This window comes from Meriones unguiculatus, chromosome 5, assembly GCF_030254825.1.
Source record: "Meriones unguiculatus strain TT.TT164.6M chromosome 5, Bangor_MerUng_6.1, whole genome shotgun sequence".
Lineage (NCBI taxonomy): Eukaryota > Metazoa > Chordata > Mammalia > Rodentia > Muridae > Meriones > Meriones unguiculatus.
The window spans coordinates 120,412,091-120,437,163 of record NC_083353.1 but is presented as its reverse complement, the minus strand read 5'-3'; the positions used below and the strand labels follow the sequence as shown (position 1 = coordinate 120,437,163).

Sequence of the window (25,073 nt, the reverse complement as noted above, 5' to 3'; positions counted from 1 at the left end):
TGGGTGGCTTTAAAGGATCACTCCCTTTTAGCTGTGTGTATGGAGTTGTTGCCTTTCACTCTCCACCTACATACCCTAGCCGCACCCAGAGACAGTCGTCCTGCCCCAAAGCCACCTGCGATTGAGTGGGGAAGAGTAGCTGGAAACTCAGGTGAGAGCGTTCTAAGACCCTCCTCACCCCCTTTTGCCTTATGAGAGGAAAGGATGTAATCAGCATGCCCAGCTCTGATGATCTTTGGTGAACAGGCCCAGCCTCAATCCCGAAGATGGCAGTACTTTGGCTCATACTTCTGTACAACAGCCTGTAATCCAGTGCTCACAGACTGTGGGGGGGAGGCAAGAGGATCAGGGCTTCAGAGCTCTCCTTGGGTACTTGGAGAGTTTAAGGCCAGTCTGGTCTACATGAGACCCCTACCTTAAAAAAACAACACAAAAAGAAAAGGTCCCAAGATTTTGTATATAAATACACTCCCAGCAGGGCCAAATTGAACTAATGATTTTTAACTTTCTTCTGCTGGAACGCAAATAGGCTCCATATTTCACCTCACTTAAGTTTCACAACTCTGAGGCAAATAAATACGTAATTTCCAAAGTTAGCAGGTGGTACCAATCGGAATTATTTGGGCTGTGGTTTCAAAACTGACTCTTGCTTCAACTCACAGCACAATAAGAAGAATGCAAATAGGTTTTAAAGGTATTTTGTATGAATATGAAGATAGACATGAAATCTACTAGAACATGAGAAATTGTTTTGTTTGGGGTTTGGTGTGCTGTGTTTTTGAGACAGGATCTCTACATCGTCCTGGCTTACTTAGTGTTTGTTACACAAGCCCATGTCAGATGATTCTCCTGCCTCAGCCTCCCGAATTGTAGGTATGTGCTATTATGTCCAGCTTTTAGAATGGTGAGGAAAGGTGAGGGTTTGGTCTTGTTCTCATTGTTTTTGAGGCAGGGTTTCTCTGTATAGCGTTGGCTGTCCTGGAACTTGCTTTGTAGACCAGGCTGCCCTCCAACTCATAGAGACGTGTCTACTTCCCTCCCAGAGTGCTGGGATTAACACATATTTTCCTAATGAAACACTTTTTTTTTAAGTGCATCCACGTAGATGGTAATCCTAACTCTCAGGGGAGAGGATCAATAATCCCTTCAGGTGCCAGACCTAGCAATACACACTTGTAATCCTGTAGGGATCAGAGGAAGCCCTGAGTGAATGTGCAAGGGGTGGTTGACTGTGTTGTTGACATGAGCACAGCCATGTCTAGGACCCCCAGTGCCTCAGACCCATGGGAATAGCAAAACCTTCCCAGGTGAAGCTCAGAGGGATGGCAAAAACCTTTCTCTGGCCCAAGTTCGAATGCTGACTGTATGGAGAAACTATCAGCCACAGCTTTCCCCTCCAGCAAGCCTGGGAGCTTCCTACAGAGAATTTCTACTAAGATTTGCTAATTGCCTCCTTAGTTACCTGTATGCCACAGGCCTGCCTCTTCAGTCCAGACCACTAAATTTCTGGCTTGTTGTTGTGTCTGGTGATCTTCATCAGAGCAAGCACATCTTACCAGATCCCAGCTTTTCTGTACACATGTCTGTATGTCTGTCCTTTCTTCATTTTCTCATCACCCTAGTCAGGTTTCCGGGACCAAGCAGTGCAGAGTGTAACATTATCCCAGCACTCAGAAGGCTAGGGAAGCAAGATCTTGTGTTCAAGGCCAGGCTATGCTTCAGAAGAGCCTGTTTCAAAAAACCTCATCAGGCAATAAAGTAGCATCGGATTTACTTGCAACTCAAACATCTGTTTCATAGCAACAGAATTGTGAAATGTTTATTCTTACAGTTTTTACTATTCTGTAGATTGAAAGTAGGGCCTTGTACTTGTTAAGAAAGTACTCTAGCACTGAGCTATATATAACCAGTCTTATTTTTTATTTTTTTAGGAGATGGAGAGATTATTCCTTGATTAAGAACACTTGTTATTCTTGCAGAGGACCTGGGTCTAGTTCCTACAAGGTGGCACATAGCCACTGTAATTCTAGGTCCAGGGGACTCAATACTGTCCTCTGTCCTTCCAGGGAACTAGGCATGTTCACATGTGGTACATATACATACATTCAGGCAAACATTCACACACATAAATATCTTTTTTTTTTTTTTTTGAGACAGGGTCTTACTATATAACTATGTCTATCCTGGAACTCACTATGTAGACCAGGCTGATCTTGGAACTCATGCCTGCCTCTGCCTCCTTAGTGCTGGGATCAGAAGCATGTGCCACCATGCCCTGCAAAAATAAATCTTTTTTTTTTTTTTAAAAGATTTATTTATTTATTATGTATACAGTATTCTGCCTGAATATATGCGTGTGAGCCAGAAGAGGCACCAAATCTCATTGTAGATGGTTGTGAGCCACCATGTGGTTGCCGGGAATTGAACTCAGGACCTCTGGAAGAGCAGACAGTGTTCTTAACCTCTGAGCCATCTCTCCAGCCCGCAAAAATAAATCTTAAAAAAAAAAATGTTTACTAGAAGCCAGGCAGTGACAGTGCATGTCTTTAACTCCACCACTATGAGTTTAATTCCTACATCTCTGAGTTCAATGCCAGCCTGGTCTACAGCTTGAGTTCCAGGACAGCCAGGCTATACAGAGAAACCCTGTCTCAAAAACAAAAACAAAAAAGTTTAATAGCTGATTGTTAGCTGCCTGATGTGGGTGCTGGGAGCCAAATTTGGGTCCTCTGGAAGAGCCAATATGAACTCTTAGCCACTGAGCCTTTTCTCAAGTTCTTAATTCTTTTTTTAAATGGTCTCACTAAATTGTTAGCTTTAAACTCATTCTGTAGCCAAGACAGGCATTAAACTTGTAATTCTACCGTCTTAACCTTTAGCTAGGACCACAAATCTGAGCCTCCAGGTCCAGCTCCAGGAAGTTTTGCTTAGTCATTATTTTCATCAGTGACCTTTATTCATTGAGATAATTGAAGACATAAAACAAGTCCATTGCAGCAGAACACTAAAATGGACATTTCTCTTTTGTCTGAGACTGGGCCACTTGAAGTCTATGCAACTGACAATGGGTTGACCTTCTAGCTTTTGAATCTTGAGCTCAGGAATTGCGGACAGGCTGGTGTGTAGACACCCTGAAACCTGAAATGTCTAACAGTGGGGGTCTGCCTAGCTCCCATCACCTCCCACCATATCCTGTAGAGATACGGAATATGCTTACATGGTATCTTATGGCAGCAGGAAAATTACTCCAGTGCAGTAATTAATCCACACCGGAGTCTTGTTTTCCTTGGCAACTCTTTGGGACCAAGCTGTGGCAACATTACTGTAACAGGAAAGCAGGTCACCTCTACCTACCACGAGTGGGTTTCACACAATGGACCATTGTTCACAAGCTTCCTCTGGCATCACGTACCTCCCGCAGCCATTGGTTAAGCTAGGCCTACATGTCGGCTGTACAGGCCTAAGAGAATCATCTGTAACTACAGTTTGAAAACTCTTTCATGCCAACCAAGGTGAAGATATTGCTCAAAGTTAGACCAAATTGCATCACTGTTTTTGAGGTGAGGTTTCATTTGTTGGGGGTGGGGGGTGTAGGCAGTCGGAAATGAAGGGAGCAGTTAGTTAAAGCTGCTTCTATCACTCATGATCACTTTCTATTCATTTGGCAACGAACACATTTTCGTGAGACACTTTTTAACAACGATAATGTTTAGGGATGTCATTTTAACGACTGTTAACAGACAGCGTTGCTTTTTCATTATTGTCCATACCCACAAACAAATCATAACTGGACTTGGAATCCTTACACTTGGGAGGTAGAGGCGAGAAGATCGGGACTTCAAAGTTCATACTCAGTTACATATGGAGGTGGAGGCCAGACTGCTGAGCACCTGTCTCAAAGAAGCGAAAAAACAAACCAAAATAATCACACAGCAGCAACAACCCAGTAAATCCGGAGAAAAGCTAACCGCCTTCTCCTGGGATTGCCTTAGAGTTAGCTGGAGAACCGCCAGCTGTGATTGACGCCCCAATTACAGAAACAGGATTCTCCTAATTGTGCCTAAATAGGATGCTCTGTGAACTTTGACCAAGAAGGTGTCCTTAGACCGAATGTTGTGGTGTACCCCTGTAACACCTGCTCATGGGAGACAGAGGCAAGAGGATCCGGATCCTATTTCAAGGTCATCCTTGCATGCATGAAAAATTCCAAGCCAGCCAGGCCTTCCGGATAGCGAGTGAAAACAAGAATCAGCACCTTAGCGTAGGGCGGGAGTACACCTGGGTGCGTGACTTCGCCATCAGCACCTGTGCATTTGCTGGTCAGTGCCTCCCGGCAGCCCTGAGCACAGCTGCAGACCCTTGGTGACCCCGAGGGTCCGACCCTCACCCCTAGTGGCCGGCAGTGTGCTGGGTGCGGTAACGAGGCCCGGAGCGCTGAGGACCTGGAGCCTGGGCTCTCGCACGTCCGGGCTGGGGCGGTCAGGCTGGACGTTGCTTGGGAAGTAGCTCCGGGTTGCAGGGCAGGGACGCGCCCTTCCCCCGCGGCAAACTTTCAGTCGCTGCGACGGAAGCAGGAACTTGATCACGACAAAATCTGCGGGGCCGTTGGGGAAACGGCGGAGCATCCCCAGCGATCCTCCCCAGCCCCTTGCGCTGCTTCACCGGTCCTTTGCAAAAGCGCCCTGGACGCCCAAGCGCCACGGGGACCAAAGAGGCGCTGGCAGGTAAAGGCGTCTCCTTCCTCCCGTGGCTGGTCTTGGGTAGACTGGACCCCCGCTCAGAACAACTCCGTTCCTTTGCCGGGCCCAGCTCAGGCACGCACCCCCGAAGCGACCCCAGGGACCAGGCTAGGACAAAGGGAGACTGGCTTGGAGTCGCGTCGCTGCGGTATCCCAAAGCAGATGGCCAGGAGGGCTTGAAAGCACCTGCTATAAATGGCACAAGCTCCCAAGTTGTTGCAAAGGGAGACCAAAGCATTCAGGGAGCAGCGTGCGGTTGCTCAAAGGAAGGGAAAAGTTCCCGTATTTCCTTGTATGGTTTGTCTTCCCTTTTCCTTATTCAACCTGCTGTGTGATTTTCTATATAAAGAGGTGTGTGTGTGTGTGTGTGTGTGTGTGTGTGTGTGTGTGTGTGAGAGAGAGAGAGAGAGAGAGAGAGAGAGAGAGAGAGAGAGAGAGGATAGTTATTGACTTTGTGTTAGCATGTGGTATGTGATTCCCAACAACTGAAATAGTTAAGTTTGAGTGACTCAGTGCTCATTGGGCTGGAGTTTCCCCTTTCCATCTATGCCTGACCCCTTCTCAGCAGGATCAAGTTGAGCTTCAGACCTTAAGCCCCAAATAATAGTGAATTAGATAACTTGATGGGCTAATGCGTAGCTTAGCGTAGAGGGCATGCCAGTATGCGGAAGGCTCTGGTTCCCAGCTCTAGGACTGTGCTAATATATAATCCTTAATTGGGGAACACACACACACACACACACATACACACACACCTAAGACCTAAGTAACCTAAGAGTTGTTGGGTATCTTCAATGAGATTTGTTTTTTATTTTAATTAGTTGCGTTTTGCCGTGTAGCCCTCGCTGGCCTGGAACTCAAAAGACCTGCCTGCCTCTGCCTTCCCCAGTTAAAGGTGTGTGCCACCATGCCACACCTTTTTGGGTTTATTTGGTTGGTTTTAGCCTTTCAAGACAGGGTTTCTCTGTGTACCCTTAGCTGTCCTGGAACTCCTTGTTTTGTACAAACAAAAACCAAAAAACAAACTATATGTATGTACACATAAACACATATGTTTATATCCCAGTGCATATGCATACATCAGAGGACGTTGTGGGAATCGGTTCCCTACATCCACCATGTAAGTCCCAGGGATCAAGGACCCACGGAGCCTTCTCCAGGGACGGTACTTTCTGCACAGCAGTTGTAGAGATGCTGCACCCTGACAGCACAGCCCCTGCTCACTCTCCTTGCACGGTTCAAGCACGAGGACGGACTATATCAGACCCTCCTTCCTTTCTCTTCCCCTCTCTGGGCTCCACGGATAGAATTCAGGAAGCCTGTGAACGCTGGAAAAATTTATTACTTCCCTAGCCTCTAGATGAAAAACAGCATTTCCGTCGAGAAGAAAGTAGGCAAAGCCACGGGAGAGTTAGCAGTAACTGTGGTTTGCCGCCACTGGAGAGCACAGACGCTGTTGACAGGTGTTACTTGTTGCAAATATCTCAAAACTTTATACTTGAGAATTGCGGCAGATACTTGATACTTCCTCATTTTCACTACTAATAAAGAAGCACGTTACAGTACAGAGTTGTTATATCTGGATGTGGGACTAAAAATAGGCTCTGTCTCATGAAGATATTCTGTGTGTGTGTGTGTGTGTGTGCGCGTGCGTGCGCGTGTGCGTTTGTGTGTTTTGAGTAAAGGTCTTACTGTATTCCAGGCTGGCCTGGAGTTCACTAGGTAGCTCAGGCTATCCTAAAGTCTAGTTCTCCTATCTCTGCCTCCCTAGTGCTAGGATTTCCAGTGTGACCCACCATGTTGGCTACACTGGATTTCTTGAGAGGGTTTAAGGACATGGTCTGTAAAGCATGCACAGAGACTGGCATGTGAAAATGATACATGTTCCCTTTTACTGGATAACCACCGAAGTTGGTTATTCACATAGGGTGCACCTGGCATGTTTTATGGCTCTAGGGTCCTTCGTAAATATACAATGGCATGTATCCATCATCGTATCATACAGAAGAATTTCACTGTATTCCACCTATCCATCCCTCTTGCCCTTTGGTAAGCCCTGATAGATTTTTTTTTAAGGTTTTAAATTTGTGTCAGACATAGTGGTGCACACCTTTAATTCCAGCGCTCAGAAGGCAGAGCCAGGCAGATCTCTGTGAGCCTGAGGCCATTCTACACTGACATTTCCCAAACAGGCAGGGCTATGTAGAGAGTCCCTGTCTTGAAAAAAAAAACCAATAATATAGAGAGAAAGAAGAAAATTTTCTTTTTCCTTTTATTTTTACGTGTACAGCTGTTTTGCCTGCATGTATGTGTCTGCACCACCTGTGTGCATTTCCCAAGGAGGCCAAAAGAGGGCATCAGAGCCTCTGAGACTGGGGTTATAGAGAGTTGTAAACCGCCTTGTAAGTGCTGGTAGTAGAACTTGGGTCCTCTGGAAAGTAGCCAGTGCTCTGAATCTCAAAACCATCTCTCCAGCCCCACATCTGGTATTTTCCAAAACATGAGGAGACAGATATTCAGAGTCAAACTCAGAGTCAAGCCTGTGCATACTGGCTTCTTTCACTTAGCAATACACAATTGATGTTTTCCTATCTGTTGTGTGATTTAGTTCCTCTTATTGCTGAACAACACTTAAATATATGATTGTGTCTTATGCATTCACCTATGGAATGACATCTTGGCTGTTTCTATCACTGAGCAAATTTGAAGAACGCTGGTATAAACATTCCCATGCAGATTGTATGTGTGTATAGAAACAAGCTTTTAAAAATTTTATTTCAGTTGTGTGTGTGTGTGTGTGTGTGTGTGTGTGTGTGTGTGTACTGGCTTGTACATGAGCCTGACAGAGTATGAAGAGGCCAGAAAAGGGTGTCAGATCCTCTTGGAGATGGAGTTTGGCAGCTTGGGAAAGACAGTATCTGCTCTCAGTAGCTAAAGCACCTCTCCAGCCCAAGCATAGCTTTTAATGCATTTGGATAAGTAAATGTAGGACAATGGCTGGATTCTATGGTGAGACGGCCTTTAACCTTTGTAAGGCACAGCCACACTTCTCCCAGAGTGGCCATACCATTTTGCATTCCTACCAGCAAGAAATGAGAGTTCCTGTTAGTCCACATCCTAGTCAGCACTTGGTGCTGTCTGTTTTTTGATTTTTACCATTCTAATAGGTGTGTAGTGGTGTCTCAGTGTTAATTAAAATTGCAGTTCCTTGATGATACAATGTTGAGCATTTTTAGTATGCTTATTTGTCATCACATATATGTACATACATATATTATTGGTGACATAACTGTTGTAGTACCAGAAAAGCCACACAAACCACTCAGACACCCATCTCAGTCAGATATGGATGATTTATTGAAGGCAACACCCCAAGACTGATCATGGTCAGGGACACAGTGGACTTGGGAGCCAAGCTGTGATCCTGGTATGCTTCTAAGGCAGGCTTTTTACAAGAAAAACCTAACCAGGTAACCACCAGGTAACTTGGTGTAGGAAGTAAGGGAAGGGCAGCATTACATCATTCTGGCTAGCTAAAGAAAGCATTTCTAACTAACTTTTAATTTGATTGGTTCTGAAGTTGTGGGACTTTACAGAATGTCCAGGCAACAAAAGTGTACAAAGTTTGAGAAATGGAACCATAGAGACATGACAATATACAATGTGTCAACATATTAATCATAGAAAGCCAGAGCCTGAGAACTTAATTTCACCTTATGATCAAGATGAAGACTAAAGACAAAATGGCTACAGCTATGCTAAAAGCTAAAGCAAGTCTCAACAATAACTACTCAGATCTTCAATGTTTTTTTTGAGTTTTGTTTTTGTTTCTGTTTTTTTGTTGTTGTTGTTTTGTTTTGTTTTGTTTGTTTTTTCTGGGATTTTTGTTGGTTTGTTTGTTTTTTGGACAGGGTTCCACTATGGATGGCCTGGAACTCAATATGTAGATTAGGCTGGCCTCAACCCTCACAGAGATCTGGGTGCTGAGATTAAGGTTTTATACCATCATGCCTGGCTTCCTTTTTTAGTTTTTCTCTGATAGGAGTTCTTGGTGTATTTCGGATGTCAGACCTTTACCAGACAGGTTGTGATAAATGCAATGGCTGGCGTGATTTCTCAGTGGGTAAGGCACTTTCCATGCAAACTTGAAGACTGGGGTTTTGATCCCCAACCCACACAGATGCTGCGTAGGCTGGGCAGCCTTTGAAAAGTGAGGCAAGCTCTTGGAACAAGCTGGCTAGAGAGACTAGCCATATCAGCAAACTCTGGGTTTGACTAAAAGGCCCTGCCTCAAGAAGATGAAAGAGCTGTTGGGAGGGATTCTGAACATCGGCACCCCTACAGGCATGTGTGCCCCCATACAAACACAAGGAAAGAGAAATGGCTTTTATAGAGCAGCAGTTTTGTTTTTGTTGTTTGTTTTTAATTGAATAGAATGTCAGGGGCTAGAGAGATAGATGGTTCAATTTGTTGTTTCTGTTTTTGGTTTTCTTTTTTGGATTTGTTTGTTTGTTTGTTTGTTTTGGTTTTGCTTTTGCTTTTTTGGTTTTTCAAGACAGGGTTTCTCTATGTGGTATGGCTGTCCTGAAACTTGCTCTGTAGATCAGTCTGGCCTCAAAGTTACAGAGATACACCTGCCTCTGCCTCCCTAGTTCTAGGATGAAAGGCATGTGCCTGGCCATGGCTCAGTTCTTAAGAGCACTGTTCTTGGGGATGACCTTGGGTTTGATTCCAGCGCCCACATGCCCAGCTCACAACCATCCATAACTCCAGTTTCAGGGAAGCCAGTGCTTGGTCTGACCTCTGTGAGCACCAGATATGCACATGGTTCACATAAATGCATGCAGGCTAATCACTCATACACATAAAATAAGTGTGAAAAAATCCGCTTTTAAGGGATTCATCTTTGCTGTTGTATTTCAAAGCACATCATTTAATCAATCAAAGATCATGAAGGTTTCTCTCCTATGTTACTGTCTGGAATGGTATAGATTTTGTTTCATATTTACATCTGTGATCCATTTGAGTCCATTGCAGTGAAAGTTAAAAGGTTTGCTGTTGTAGAAAATAAGAGTGTTGGTCTGTACAATGTTTATTAGCTGCCCTAAGATTATCACGGCAGTGTTATTTAACCCGCTGTCACAAGTAATAAGATACAGTCAGGTTTTATAATTGCCTTATTACCTTGGGCTGGCCAGATATTTCACCTGCCCTGGCTCTGTAACCTCACCATTCATCTCCCCGCCCCCATCCAATGCCATCCACCTTAATCCTCCTCATCTGGTCTACCTTCCATCCATAATCCCATGGTCATCTGGGCCTTTTCTCGCCATTATTGGAGTCCTTCCTCTAGGCCCACATGTATGTATGTATGTATGTATGTATGTATGTATGTATGTATGTATGTATGTTTCTTTCTTTCTTTCTTTCTTTCTTTCTTTCTTTCTTTCTTTCTTTTTTTCTTTCTTTCGCCACACTAACCCTCCTTAGGCGTCCTCCTTCCTCCTCTCTTCCCGTCCATCTGTCTCCCATGATTCTCTTGAACCTGAAGCTGGGGAACCTTAGTCATGTCTACCTCATTCTGCCGTGCCCAGGTATAGGCTGTTTAATTAACCAATCAGGTATGTCTTAGATAGGTTTACAAAACAAGCATAGGTGTAACCAGATCTTGAGGCCCAGCAACAACCCCCAACAGCTGTGATTGTCCAATTGTTCCAACACCATTTTTTAAAAAAGATCTATTTTCTTTTTTTTTATATGTGGTTGTATAAATATGCACACATGTGTGCAAAGGCTAGAAAAGGGTGGTGGAGCCTCTGGAACTGGACTTACAGGTGGCTGTGAGCCCCTTAGGGGTGGGTGCTGAGAACCAAGTTCTAGTCCTCTCCAAGAAGAGCAAACACTCTTCAGCACCAGGCCATCTCTCTAGGCCCCAACACTGTGTCTGAATTGCCTTTTTCACCTTTGGCAAAGATTAGTTGTCTCTGTTTGTGTTTGGCCTCCTGGACTATATCCCCTTCTATTCATCTATTTGTCTGCTCTTTTACAGTCCACTTTTTTGATAACTGTGACTTTCTAGTAAGCACTGACTCAGGAATTGCTGGCCTGTGGGCTTTCTCCTTCTTCACTACTGTGCCCACCGACTCTCCCAGGTCTCTGTGCGTTTCTGTTTAATTGTTAAAATCACTTTGTTGATATCCACAGAGTTACTTGCTGGGGTTGAGTTTATAGATGATACTGGGAAGAATTGATATCTCAACAATAATCTTCCCACCGTAAACAGGGACTTGCTCTCCATTTACCTAATCTGTGATTTCTTTCATTAGTTTTGTAGGTACATTAGAAAACACCCTGTTTGGTTTTGTTTTGAGACAAGGTCTTATGAGTTTCAGGCTGGTCTCCAACTGGCTATGTATGACCTTAAACTTCTGATAGTCCTGTCTATCTCCTGAGGGCTGGGATTACAGGTGTGTGGGACCAGGCCCTGTGTATGTTGTGCTGGGAACCAAACCCAGGGCCTCTAGTGGCTGTTTTATGACCATTGCCAACTGAATTACATCTGAAGCTCCTGAAGGCAGTGTTGATAATATAACCATCTTCCAATGGGCTCTTAAGGTATGCTGTGCAGGCTTTCTGACATTGTTCTGCACTCTCAGCCCACCTTATGCTTTTAGAGCATTTCTCTCAGGAGAGGGCCTACGCTTCCTGAGATTATCTAAAGAGATCATGGTCAAAGAACGGTTAAAGAAAGCAGAAATTTAGAGCTGGGGGCAGGATACATCAGTGGGTAAAACATTTGCTGCTCAAATCTGACAATGTGAGTTTGAATCCTTGTACCCACGTAAAAAGCCAGGCATACCATGCATCCCTGTGACCCCAGGGCCAGGCATGCGGAGGAATGGAGCACTGTCAGCAAGCCAGCCCAGCTCCAGGGTCAGCAGAAGCCCTGGCTCAAGGGACTAAGCCAGAGAATGCTAGATCACGATACCCGTATGTTCTTCGGCTTCTGCACACATGTGTGGAATCGTGCACACCACATTGGTTGCTTTTTGTTGTCATTGCTGTGGTGGAACACCACTATCACAACCAAGTTACAGAAGAAAAAGATTATCTTGGCTTCTAATTCCCGAGGGAGAATCTATAATGGCCAGAAAGGCCTGGCATGGCTGCAGGATCAGGAAGCTGGCTGATTACATCTTTACCTACACACAGTGGGGCAGGAAGAAAGCAGAAGAGGTAGAGGAGAGGGAGGAAGAGGGACAAAGCTATACATTGTCAAAGCCCACCTCCAATGATGTACCCCCCTTCAGCAAGGCTGAATATCCTAGCGGTTCCATTACCGCCCCCAAACGGTACCACCAATTTAACATTTATTTTTCCCTTAAAGAACCAGCTTACCCAAGAAGCTGGTATTTGACACAGTCTGAGTTTTCTAGACATGTGTGTTTTCTTTTGTTTGTTACAGGTATGGGCCACTCGGTAGAGAACTTGGTGTTTTGGGAGATGTAAAAAAAAAAAAAAAAAGCCCTAACCTTTCCTTTATGGGAACCAGAATGTTCTCCATTCTAACCGGCCATTTTCTAGAATTTGGTCATGAGACTTGTGTGCCTCTCGCTTGGTATTTAAGGAGAAGCAGCTTCCTGTGGGGCGGGTATAGGATTAAAGAGGAAACCGTGTGAGCTGCTTGGCACAGTCAGTGCCCAGCAGAGTTGGAGTTATAGGCAGTTTGTGAACCACCAAACATGGATGCTAAGATCCCAACTCCTGCCCTCATGGTAGGACTTGGCAAGTGTTCTTACCCGCTGAGCAGCCTCACACTGCAGCCCAGGTTGGCCGGTAATGTACTATGTAGCCCAGGCTGGCCTATAACTCATACTATGTCGCCCAGGTGGGACTTTGAACTCGTGGTGATCCTCCTGCTTCAGCCTCTCAAGGACCATTGATGAGTTTCTATTTTTTTTGTTTTGTTTTGTTTTAGAGAAAAAGCAGCCTATACAGCCTTCCTGAAGTAAACTGAGACCAGCAGGGTCACCCTTAACCTCTGAAGAGAGACCAGGACTAAGCAAGAGTTCAGAATGGTCTTCGGGGGAGAGAGGTTGGCTTCCGCGTTGGTGGTGATTTGCCTCCTGGCACCAAGGCTGTCTGCTGGTCAGAACTGCCTCACAGAGAGTCTGGAGGATGTCGTCATTGACATCCAGCTTTCTCTCTCGAAAGGCATCAGAGGCAATGAGCCCACATATGCCGCAGCTCGCGGAGACTGCATCAGTGCCTGCTGCTCAACACACAACATAGCAGGTAGGGAACACGGCCAGCCGTGGCCTGTGTGTTTTGTGACATGGTAATTGGAGGGTGTGGCTGGCTAGCCTGCGCCAGTGATTCTCAGTGGAGCTGAACTACAAGGGACACAATTACTGGGAAATTGTGCACAGATGCATTCCACCATCCCTCCCCGGGGCTGTGTTAAAGTTGCTGATAAGTGTGTCCGTATGTAAATCAGGGAGGGAACTCACAGAAGAAAAGCTTAGAAAGAAACTCAGGTCACCAGGCTTACACAGCGACCCAGGGAGCCATCTTTCTCATCAGAAAGGGAGTTATTTAGTCTGATGCATTCATGTGACACAGAAGAAAGCCTAGGTTCACAGATTTAAACCAGCGCCTTCAAACGTTTCAGGCTTTAAATCTGAAAAAAACAAAAAGAGAAGTGTATGTTTAAGCAGAGCTGGATGTTTAGGTTCTGCCCGTGACCCTATCTGAATTCTCTACCAGAAACAATGTGAACTTTGTTGAATATGCTACACCTTGGCTAAGCACTAAAGCTAGGACATGGAATGGGAAGGCCTCACCACCGAGGATCACGAAGCAACACTAGGTGAGGCACTGCGGCAGGTGTCTGCGCTTGCCCTTCTCTTTCTACGATGCTGCAGAATAAGGAAAGTCTTTGTCTCAGGTCCTTTCTTGGGGCACTGTCACTGTGGAGAACCCATGGTTTCATGTACATATATGCTAAGCAAGTGCTGTCCCATGCAGCCTTTTCCCCTGCTCTTGATTTGTTTGCCTGAATGTGTGTATGTGTACCGTGTGCATGCAGTGCCAGTGGAGGCCAGAAGAGGGCATCAAACCCCCTGAAACTGTTCCAGGTGAGTTGCCATGTGGGTGCTGGGAACCAAACCTGGCTCCTCCATAAAGTATCAAGTGTTCTGAACTGCTGAGCCACCCCTCCAGCCCCCACCCTTTTATTTTTTAATTGAGACAGCGTCTCACTAAATTGTCAGGCTGACTTTAAGCCCATTCTGTAGTCCAGCCAGGCCTTGCCTGTGTGATTCTCCTGCCTCAGCCTTCTGAGTAGCTGGGATTACTCACGAGCTGTCCTGTGTTTTCGGCACAGAGCTCCCAAACCCTTGGAATACCTGAGTGACAGGGGCAAGTCGCATTATCATAAGTCTCGTTCACTTACAACTCGCTTATGCTAGTTGGGAATACGTAACAGACCCACAGGCTGGTCTAGATGTCGCTGGTCATCAGAAAGAGCAGACCCTGGTCAGAAGCTTGGAACATTCAGCCCTGCACCCTAGCCTCCAGGGAGGAATACATTGAAACAAAGGGCCCGGGACTTTAATTGACAATGCCTATGCAATGGAGCTGCCATAAAGGTCCCTAAAAGATGAAGTTTGGGGAGCTTCCAGGTAGGCGGGTGAATGTGTTTGTGTGGTAGGAAGGTAACGTCATTTCATGAAGACTGAATCTTCTGCACTCATGACCCTTCTAGACCTTTCCTTATGTTCCCCTTCATCCAAGTGCTCATTTGTATCCTTTATATTTTATACAGGGAAGGCCCTGGGTTTGACAGCCAGGACAAGTGCAAAAACAAATGATTTATGCCCTTTGCCTTACAATGTAATTGTAAATGGAACTATTCCTTGAGTTCTCTGAATCATACTAGCAACTTATCAAACGGGAGGGCAGGGTGGTGGCAACCTCTGAATTTGTAGTTCAGTGACAGTTACCTAACCTGAGATCTGCCGCCTGCCACCGGCTCCTGAGAGGACAGCGGGCTTTGCAGGACAGAACCCTTACACCTAGAGAGTCTGGTGCTCACCGCAGCTGCTTGGTTGCGGAAGTGGGCTGAATTGAATCGCAGGATATCCCGTGGTTGTCAGGGGAGTGGAGAACTGGTGTGGGGAGAGGCCCTGTGCTAGACGTCCACACACAAGTCGCCTTTTGATGACCTCAAAATGGACAGCATGCTTTGCGGTTTAGAGAGCAGGGCGATTTAATGTAAATTCCTACTTTTTTTTCCCTCTCTATAATGTTGATGTAGAAGCCTCGAGAGCTCCATGACTAGACTCTGGTTTTACACATGTTGAGATAAACATGTATGTGACATAGACGTGTGCATGGTGATGCATGCCTGGAATCGTGAATTCCAATCCATGCTGGATACCAGCCTAGAGGGCTGCCTCCGGCACCGTGGGCTCAAACAGAGTGTTCCTGCCTTGGGTTGTTTGTAGCAGCTCTTTTGTTCTAGTAATGGGAGAAGTGAACTAACGTGGTCATTTCTGGGGCTCTTAAAATAAAGTGGTAGATCAAGAACCCCAAAACACAGGTGAAATGTTGTGTCCTTTGTGTCGATGTGCATTTTCCTACTGTCTATGATGATTGCCAAACTTTCAAAGTACTTTAAAGCCATAGTTTTAACTGCTGAATAAATGAGGGGAAAGTTCAAAATCTGTAAACTAAGATCTATGAGTGGTAAAGCTGTGTGAGTCCTTTCACTGTAAAATAAGTAGAAAACTCTTGGTTCTTGGAATTGAGGACAAATACCTGGTTTCCTGTGTTGCCAAGAAACACCTACGCATCCAGCACTCAGTCCTCACAGATAGGATTTCTATTTCATGTAAAGTGTTGCGTAGGGTCATTTTTGAGACAGTGTTTCACTGTACAGACTAAATTGCCCTTGAACTTGTGGTGATCCTCCTGCCTCCGCCTCCTGAGTACTGAGATTTCAGGATGTACAACTACGTCCAGCTTTTGTTTGGGGCAGGGTATTATATAGGCTGAAATTAGCCTCAAACTAGTGATGTAGCTGTGGATGACCCGGAGCTCCTGGCCCTCCTGCCTTGGCTTCCTAAGTGCTGAGGTTGCAGACCCGGTCCACCTGTCCAGCTTTAGTTCTTCCCCATCTGGGTTCCCAGCCTGAGGGACAATGCCCTCACAGTCAATACTGGTCTTCCCCGCTGAACTAATCCTTCCTGGAAAGACACAGCCACGTGTGTGCTTCACGAACTCCTAAGTGCATCTCACACCTACCAAGCTGACAGTGATATTAACCTTCGCTAATGCTGCTGCTAATGCGGGTATCACACTGTCAGGAAAGGAAAGGCAGGGCTGCCCCGGATTGAGTGAGTAAGGGAGGGAAGAAACAGTAGAATCCTGGCAAGGGCTGATTCTTCTTTCCCAGCTACAGAGTTTGATATTTTAAGATAGGATCTCATAGCCCAGACCGGCCTCAGACTCACTATAGCCTTGAACTTGAGGATGGCCTTGAACTCCTGCTCCCCCAGCCTCTGCCTCCAGAGTGCTGAGGTTATAGGCCTGGACCACCACACCTAGCTAAAACATGTTGGTTGTTCTTGTTTTCCGATTTATTTTTATGTGTATGGGCCAGAAGAGGACATCAGATCCCCTAGAAGTGAAGTTACAGAGAGTTGAGAGTGTCACGTAGGTGCCAGGATTCAAACCACTAGCCCCTAAAAGATACTTTAACACATGAAAGATTTATCTCTGGAGACTAAGTGTGATGCTAAAAGTTGGTTTGGGGAGATGAAGAGATGGCTCAGTGGCTAAGAGCACTTAGCTCTTCCAAAGGACCAGGTTTGAATCCCAGAACCCACATGGTGCTCACAACCACCTGGATGGCTTTTCCAAGATTACCTTAACTCAGGTTTATAAACCCACCCAACGTCTGTCTTTTGAGATTGCTTTATATCACTAGACTAAGGAAAAGGGAGTGATCGACTCAGGAAAGGAGCAGAGTGAACAAAGATTCTGAATAAATAAAGCTCCTCCAGCTTTCCCTACTCTAGAAAGTTCTATTTTGAAATCGTGCTTACAAGTCTTTCATTGCAGGGGACAAATCGTGTAATTTGATGATCTTCGACACCCGGAAGCCAGACAGACAGCCCAACTGCTACCTGTTTTTCTGTCCCAGTGAGGAAGCCTGTCCACTGAAGCCAGCAAAGGGCCTTGTGAGCTACAGGCTCATCAGAGGTAAGGAAGGCATTGTTCTCTTCCTTTTGTGGCTGAATTATTTAAAGCTTTGGCTTCTGTGGTAGATTTTCTGTAAGGGCCTAAAGAACCAGAAGAGTTCATAAATATTTTGTGATTTGAAATTCATTATACCTAAATATATATTTCCTATAATAGCATCCGGCAGTGTTTTTATTTTGTTTTTACCTTCATATTATTAAATTGCATGGCTCTGTTATGAAACATTCTTTTTTAAAAATACAAAGTCTCTCAGAAGGAAGGAGAAGAGGACCTCCCCTATCAGTGGACTTGGGGAGGGGCATGTGTGAAGAAGGAGGAGGGAAGTTGGGATCGGGAGGGGAGGGGGACTTATGGGGGGATACAAATGAATAAAGTGTAATTAATAATTAAAAAAATACAAAGTCTCCGAGGTAGCCCAGGCTAGCCTACAAGAGAACCGTTGATTATTAATATTTTATTTGTTAATTTATTCAATAAATAACAAATGTTATTTGGCATTTCCTATGCATCAGCATGAATTTCACACCCCAGGGATGGAGTCCTGAGCATAAAACCACAGTTCTTATCTCGGAAACTGACTTTTGGGGACAGAGGTGACGACCATAATGTATTGTCGAGAAGAATTTAGAGGAGTCACGGGTGAGGCACAGAGTTGAGATGACCCAACAGAATAATCACCAAGGGGACCCCTCAATTACGTGACCAGTGAGGCAGCCACCTCTAGAGTGAGATCTTGAAAAGTCAGGGGCCAGAATGAGAATTTGGGGAAGGTCTTCCAGGACCGTAATGCTTAGGCAGAATGGATTTGGAATGTTTGAAGAGCGAATGTTCATTCTGAACCCCCAGAGGCACAGTAAGCCGTGCAGAATCCATGATGTGCAGAAGCAGGGAGCCCAGGTCACAGGCGCATTCGTCACCCAGAAGACAAGGGTTTTATTGCGGGTGTATAAGGGACACAGTGGGAAGTTTTTAGGTAGGCATTTTCCATGATGTCTTTTTAAAAAATTACTATTATTGAGTATGTGTGTGTGCATGTGATATGGCAAGCATAGAGGCTTAGAGGGTAGAGGAGCACTTACTGTGCAAGCCTGACAACCTGAGACAGGGTCTCCTGATAGAGTGTTGGCTGGCCTGAAACCTGCTATGCGGTCTAGCCTGGTCTAGAACTCACAGAGGTCTGCCTGCCTCTCTCTCCACAGTGCTGGGAATAGGGCTGTGCGCTTCCATTGTGTCTCTAAGGAGACTTCTCAAAGCTCACTGGTGGCTCTTCTTGGCACTACCCTGAGGCCACAGGAGAGGGACAATGAAAAACTGGTTGGTGGGGTGAGCAGTAGGAAGAGCAAGGTCTGGGAAGACGGTGAAGCGGGTAGAAAGAGGTAAGATCGATAGGACTGGCTGGAGGCCAGAGAAATGGACGCAAGGAGGCGGAATCTGCATTTTTGAACAGAACATCTAGGTAGGCGGGGCCACCATTTGTGAACTGTGGGATTTTGAGGAGAGCAAGTTCTAGAGTCAGGAGACAGAGCAGAGTGAAGGATTCCCTCTCGTCTGTTAAGGTGAAGTAGTTTGTGGAGCGAACTACTTGGGGTACCCAGATGTTGACTGCTTTGTCTCCTGAGTGAGGGTTTTCCTGAATTTTGTACCAGAACCAGGGAAATCCAGTGTGCCAAACATTTCCTCAATCGGGTGCAGAAATCACAGACTGTTTGAATGATCTGCACGTTTTCTGGTTTTCACAGTACTTCTGTAGAGTTATTGATTTTATAACGTATAGAAGGAGAAACAGAGGATAAAGATGCTGGCCAACGGAGAGAAGAGGAAAGGAAAGCGGGCCCATCTACGTAGGACCGTAGGACCGTGTAAGGATAGGAAAGTGGAGGAGCAGCTGGAATCAGGCTATTCTGGGGGTTGCCGCCAGGGGGCATCATGGGCACAGAGCAGGTTGAAGGAGCCTTCCCTGCCCTGACACCAGACGGGGACACGTGCAGAGGACTGTTTATTCCTACAGGATGTATACAAGTTATGTTCCTAATTCTATTTATAAATCTACTCGCGTTTACGGGTTGAACTGTTCCACTGATCATAAATTATCCTGTCTGAACTGAAATGTAAATATCTGTTTGGTGGTTCATTTCTGAAGGAACTTTTATTTCCTGTAACCAACTGACTAATATTTACAGACTGACACTTTGAAAGATGACAGTGGACTCTGCTCAGGCTGTAAAAGCACTGCAGCTTAGCATTCATCTGTCTTTAATGGTTTTGCAGTGCGTCTTTTCTACCAAGCACTGTAAGAATGGGAGAATTCAGAAATCCAATAAATTGGTACTCTGCTTAGCTTGTTTCCAAGAAATAGGCTCGCGCTCTCTCTCTTTTCACTCAGTGAAATCCCTTGAAAAATGAAACTTTAAAGAGGTGGAGGCCCAGGGCTGTTTCCCAGATCCCTCTGTGGCTTATGTCGGAAGAGAAAGCCCCACCCAGTGCAAACAGCAGTGGGAGAGGTGGGAGGGGCAGGTGTAGAGGATTCTGTGTGGTTCTAGGCTCTTTGCCAACACATGTATCTTATCAAACGGGACGAGTGCTTGCTTTTCATTATATATAGTATAGCTGAGCGCACAAGCTTGAGAAAGCAAACAGCTGTTTTGGTCGTTCTTCTCAATGGACATGTCTGACTTAGAATATCATAAATACTGCAGGTCAGTTAGCTAAACAGTCTTGATTTTTCTCTCTCTCACTTGCTCTCTTTTTACTTTACAATATTATTTAAAATTTTATTAAAGCACTTATTTATTTAGAGAGACTGTGTGTGTAGAGCTGTGCTCACCATAGTGCTAGCATAGAGGTCAGAGGACGACTTGAGGGAGTTGGTTGTCTCCTGCCACGTAAGTGCAGGGGATTAAGCTCAGGCTTTCCAGGCCAGGCTTGGCAGTCCCGTTGAGCCATCTATGTGACTTTTTTTTAACTTTAAAATGAAACATGCTGAGGTGTGTTTGTTTGTTCTATGATTATGAGGCTCCACTCTGGAGCCTCATTCGTGATATAAGCTACATGCCTAGCCCCTGAGTCCTCATTTTTACTAAATACCTTATGACACAGATGGTGATGCTATCTATGACTGTGACATCACCTGCAGTAATATACATTTAGCATATGTATAATAAAATATATAATAAAAAATAAATAAGCAAGAAATTGAGAGAAAGAGAGAGAGAGATCTGTCTGTGCTGTTGGAGGAAAAAAGCTTAATTACCCAGATCTTTTATTGGGTGGGGGGATTTGAAGTGTTTTGATATAGAGTCTCATGTAAATCAGGCTGGCCTTGAACTTGCTATGTGGCCGAGGATGGACCCTTCTACTTCTCAAGTGCTGGGATTGTAGGCATCACCACACCCAGTATCAGAGAGCCTGCGTCTGACGGCTTTTCTGTCTAGTGGCGAAGAGTAGTTAGGTTTTGGAAGCCGGTGGTGGAAAGCACTTTGACCATACACAACCAATTACAGCGATTCATCTTTGACCTGATAGTATAAAAGCTGCCACAGGGAATACATAAATAAATGAGTGTGCTGGACACTAGTTAAACCTGATTGAAGAGCACTAAAGCTCAAATAGCATATGATTCTCGCATGTCAAAACATTTTTTTGGTTACTTTCAGCCTTTTAAAAAACATAAACTTCATTCACAGCTTGCAAGCCACACAAAGAGACTGGATTTGGCCATTGGTGTTAAACCCCATCCCAGATCAATTGAGTGACTGTTTGAAAGGCTCTTGTAGTCTGGGGGGATGATTCATGCCTGTAATGCCAGCAGGGTGAAAGGCAGGGGGATCCGGAGTTCAAGATGAGTCTTGACTACATATGAAATTCAAGAGTAGCCTGAGCTGTGTGAGACTGTCTCCAAAAAAAATAAAATAGGGCCAGCAGTGGGTAGAAGAGTTTGCTGCCAGGCCTGATGACCTGAACTTGACCCCCAGGACCCACATGGTGGAAGGAGAGGGCAGGCTTTATAAGTTGTCCTCTGACCTCCACACACATGCTCGGTCCTCCGCAACCCCAATAAATGAGTGTTTAAAGTGTAAAATAAATAAGAACCATGGGAAGGTGTGAGGATTAGTGAGAAGCTGTCACCCCTCTGTAGTTGCCTCTGGATCTGTTAGGAGACATGAGAGGCGTACTTCAGAAACCAGCATGGAGGGCACATAAAGAAGAAACGGAGAGAGGACTGTGGCTCCCCCCCCCCGCCCTCGTGTTTCCTGCACTTCTTCCTGTCCTATTGCTGTCCTGTGTCTCTTATTTTTCAAGACAGGGAGGGCATCGTGCACCCCCAGGTGGCCTTGCTCTCTTTATGTAGCAGCGTATGGCCTTGAACATCTGATTCTCCTGCCTCCACCTCCCGGGTGCTGGGATTACAGGCGTGTTCCATCGGGCCCAGTTCCTGTGATGTGCTGGGGTTCGTGCATGCTGTGCAAATGCACTATCAATCGAGCTACACTCCCTGCCCCGATCTAATACTAGCAAAACAGTGGCGGGGTTAATACAGAGCCATTCAAATCGTCCCTCCCTGCGCTTGACTGCTTCCAGTCCCAACTGTGACAGGTAGCTGTGTGAGGCTCGGAGCAAAACCCTGATGGGCCCGCTGAATCCCCACCTTAGAAGCTGGTCTGGATAGCCCCACCCTTCATATCCAGCATGGGTATTACGATTGCAAACATCATACTCATAACCTAAGGTGTTTGCTGCATTAATTCCAAGCTTCGAAAGTCTGAATCGAGTCTCCTGGGTGGCCATTTTCCCCATGGCTTCTATCACTCTCTTGCCCGTCCCATGCCCAGGCTGGGGCATCTGTCTCCACGATTACCCGTCTCATTGGCAGTTGGCATGTCTGCAGGAATGCTTGCCTCACATCGGCATCTTCCCTGCCAGTCCCGGGTCCTGCCTAGGCTACAGAGGCCCCTCCCTCCCTGCCCTGCCTCAGCCCTCAGCTACCTTTATCTCCCCAAACCCTCTTCGAGGTGCTTCTCTCCACCTCCTTGTCGCTCCCACCTGTTCCTCAGTCAGCCCGATGCAAACCCCCCCATCCCCCACTTTCTCTTCTTTTCTGTTCCAACAGGGTAGAAACAACCCACAGCACGAGGCAGACAGACATTGTTATGATGTTTAGCAATTTGTACTTTTCTATTTTATACATGCTGGGTTGTGGCTCAGTGGTACAGGATGGCCCTCTGTTCATTTTCCAGGATGTACACACCACACGAGTGTGTCCATGCGTATGTACACACACACAGACACACACACACACACACACAGAGAGAGAGAGAGAGAGAGAGAGAGAGAGAGAGAGAGTTGTCAGTCAATTATTCCATCTTAGTTTATTTTCCATTTCTGTGATGAAACACTGACCAAAAGCAGTTTGGGGAGGAAAGGGTTTATTTCACGTCTGTGTCCTGATCGCTGCCCCTCACTGAGGGAAGCCAAAGCAGGAACCTGGAGGCAGCAGTGATGCAGACATCACGGAGGAAAGCTGCTCACTGGCTTGTTTTCCAGGGCTGGCTCAGCCTGCTTTTTCATACAAACCAGGACCACCTGGCCACGGGTGGTACCACCAGGCCTGCCCACATCAATCATGGACCAGGAAAATGCCCTGACAGACTTGTCTGCAGGCCAATCTGAAGGAGGCATTTTCTCAATTGTGCTTTCCTCTTGCCAGTTGATGCTGGTTTCTAGAAGTTGTTTAAAAAAAGCAGCAGCAGCAACAGCAAACTAACCACCGCAGCCACCAAGTATAACAGTTTGGGGACATACTAAACATTTGTAATTTATACATACCTTACCATGGACATTTTGACACTCCTTTTTATTTCCTTTATACTTTCAGATTTTCCACAGACCACAGCTAATTCAGAGCCCCAGAAGTCAATACAAGAAGAATCTCTATTACTTGGCCATACGCCATCAGCGGTCACTCCCCGGGTCCCTCCCGGAACAGGTGACCCAAAGCCCACCAGCCTGTACTGGGGAGGTGTGTCTCCTCAGAAGCCCACGGCCTCAGCTCACGCGCAGAAACTCATCAAGACCGACGAAGCAAGCACACAGCTCCCTGTTGGTAGAGAAAAAAGCCGTTATCAGAGTTCACAGCCTTCCTCGGACCTGAAAACGGCTCCTCCGCTCCCTGAAAAGGTGACTACCTCCCCTGCCACCGTAGCCGATGCTTCCCCGGAGAAGGTCTCTGCCACTCTGAGGCCTGCGCTCCCGTCGGCCAGCGCTCCAGTGACACCTTTGCAGCAGACAGTGGCCGCCGCAGCTCGGCCTCTCCCCACTGCGACCTCGAAGCCCCCAGCAGCCGCCGTGACCACAAGCTTTACACACGTGGTTGCACACCAGGCGGCCTTGGCTACCGTCTTTCAGGCACCTACAGACTCGAAAGGCATCTTAGAAACAGTGCCCGTTCGAGCGGGTGCCGAGCTGAGTTCGGACATAGGGCTCGGGAAGGGCCCTGCGGTGCTTCCCTTGTCAACGCCGGAGTCTTCCATAACCAACCAGACTGCCTCCCGGGAGGATGGGAGGGTTAGCGCGAACAGCGCAACCCTGAGCAGGGCTCCGAAAAACCAGCGTGGCCTTTCATTTGAGAAGTGGCTTCTCATGGGGACCCTCCTCTCTGGTGTTCTGTTCCTAGTTATAGGCCTCGTCCTCTTGGGTAGGATGCTGGTAGAATCCCTCCGCAGGAAACGATATTCAAGACTTGATTACCTGATCAATGGGATCTATGTTGACATCTAAAGACCAATTAGACTTTTTTTTTTTTTTTTTAGTTTGTGTAAGAACTTGTTGCCAAATGCACCTCTGTTCCTTCTGCCTAGCCCATGTCAGCAGGAACTGTATCTTGAAAAACGCCCCCACTATTTTTCTTCTTTCTCTTTTCCTTCTGAAACAGGCTCAGGTAGCCCAGGCTGGTCTTGAACTCCTGATCTTCCTGTCTCTGGCTCCCGAGTTCAGGGATTGCACTAACATGTCTGGCTTGTTTTGGTTTGTTTTGTTTTGGTTTGGGTTTTGGTTTTTCGAGACAGGGAACAGTCCTGGCTGTTCTGGAATTCACTTTGTGGACAGGCTGGCCTCTAGTGTACAGAGATTTCCCCCTGCCTCTGTCTTCCAAATGCTGGGATTAAAGGCCTTACTCCTGGTCCATGTCTGGAATTTTTTTTTTTCCATCACTAGAGGACGGGGCCTTCTGCATGCTAAGCAAGCAGTCTACCCCTCAGCCACAACCGGAACCCAACCATTTTCTTTTTGTTTGGCTTTTGGGGGTTTTGTTTGTTTGTTTTGTATTGTTTTTAAGAAGAATAGAAAGGATTTTAAAAACTAGGTTAGGTTATTGCGTGATCTATTTGTAAAATAGTAGCTAAAAATAATTCCTAAGTAAAATATTAAGTATACTTGATATAAACTAGGAACATGAATCTGGCTTTAAATTAAACAAAACAAACAAACAAAACTCCGTAAGTTTAGGACATCTGAGTTGCAAGTCATTACAACTTCTCATTCCAGATAATGGCAACTGTTTGATACTAGTTTTTAATGGATGCTCTTTTCTTTTTTTATATGAATTCCAATAAAACTCATTCCAGATGTATTTCTCTCCAATTAAATATTTGAATAAATCTCTTGTTACTCAATATTGTTCTAAGTGGCATGGCCAGCTGGATAGCTTTCAATTTCTTCCCACTGGTAAAATGATGAAATGATGAAAATATGTGTTCCATGTTAAAAAAAAAAAAAAAAAAGACAACCTCTCTTTTCCCGTCAATGACCAAAGAAGTTCCTTTGGGAGAATTTTAGCAGAATATTAATCCACCATGGAGACAATGATAAGTTAGTTTTTTGTTATTTATTTGCTCAAGACAGTGTCTCGTGGAGCCAGACTCTCCACAGAGCCAAGAATGATCTTGAATCCCGGATCCTCTTGCCTCCACCTTCTAAGTTCTGTGATTACAAGTATGTGCCCCACGCCTGGCTGGAAAATTAGTTCTGATACATAGCCAAACAAACCCATTTGGGATTTGGCCTAGATTTTAA

The 25,073-nt window shown here is 45.7% G+C and overlaps 1 protein-coding gene across 2 annotated transcripts; it reads left to right on the top strand.

Moving 5' to 3' along the window:
- The first annotated feature begins 30 nt into the window (after window positions 1–30).
- Mansc1 (MANSC domain containing 1) lies at window positions 31–24,673 on the top strand. 2 transcript variants are annotated; one of them, XM_021641333.2, is made up of 4 exons: window positions 31–151; window positions 12,718–13,034; window positions 16,866–17,006; window positions 22,879–24,673. In XM_021641333.2, the coding sequence occupies exons 2-4, from the start codon at window positions 12,815–12,817 to the stop codon at window positions 23,778–23,780; spliced, it is 1,263 nt and encodes a 420-aa protein (XP_021497008.1). In that variant the 5' UTR covers window positions 31–151; window positions 12,718–12,814; the 3' UTR covers window positions 23,781–24,673. The 2 variants fall into 2 exon arrangements, with proteins under 2 accessions (XP_021497008.1, XP_021497007.1); XM_021641332.2 differs by lacking the exon at window positions 31–151 and adding an exon at window positions 4,449–4,724.
- Window positions 24,674–25,073: the final 400 nt, after the last annotated feature.

What these genes read in the sequence shown, in the direction of transcription:
- Mansc1 (XM_021641333.2), top strand. Translation starts at nt 12,815, where the DNA reads ATGGTCTTCGGGGGAGAGAGGTTGGCTTCCGCGTTGGTGGTGATTTGC. An exon ending in CTCAACACACAACATAGCAG is followed by an intron (nt 13,035 to 16,865) that starts GTAGGGAACACG and finishes CTTTCATTGCAG; the next exon opens with GGGACAAATCGTGTAATTTG. An exon ending in GAGCTACAGGCTCATCAGAG is followed by an intron (nt 17,007 to 22,878) that starts GTAAGGAAGGCA and finishes TTATACTTTCAG; the next exon opens with ATTTTCCACAGACCACAGCT.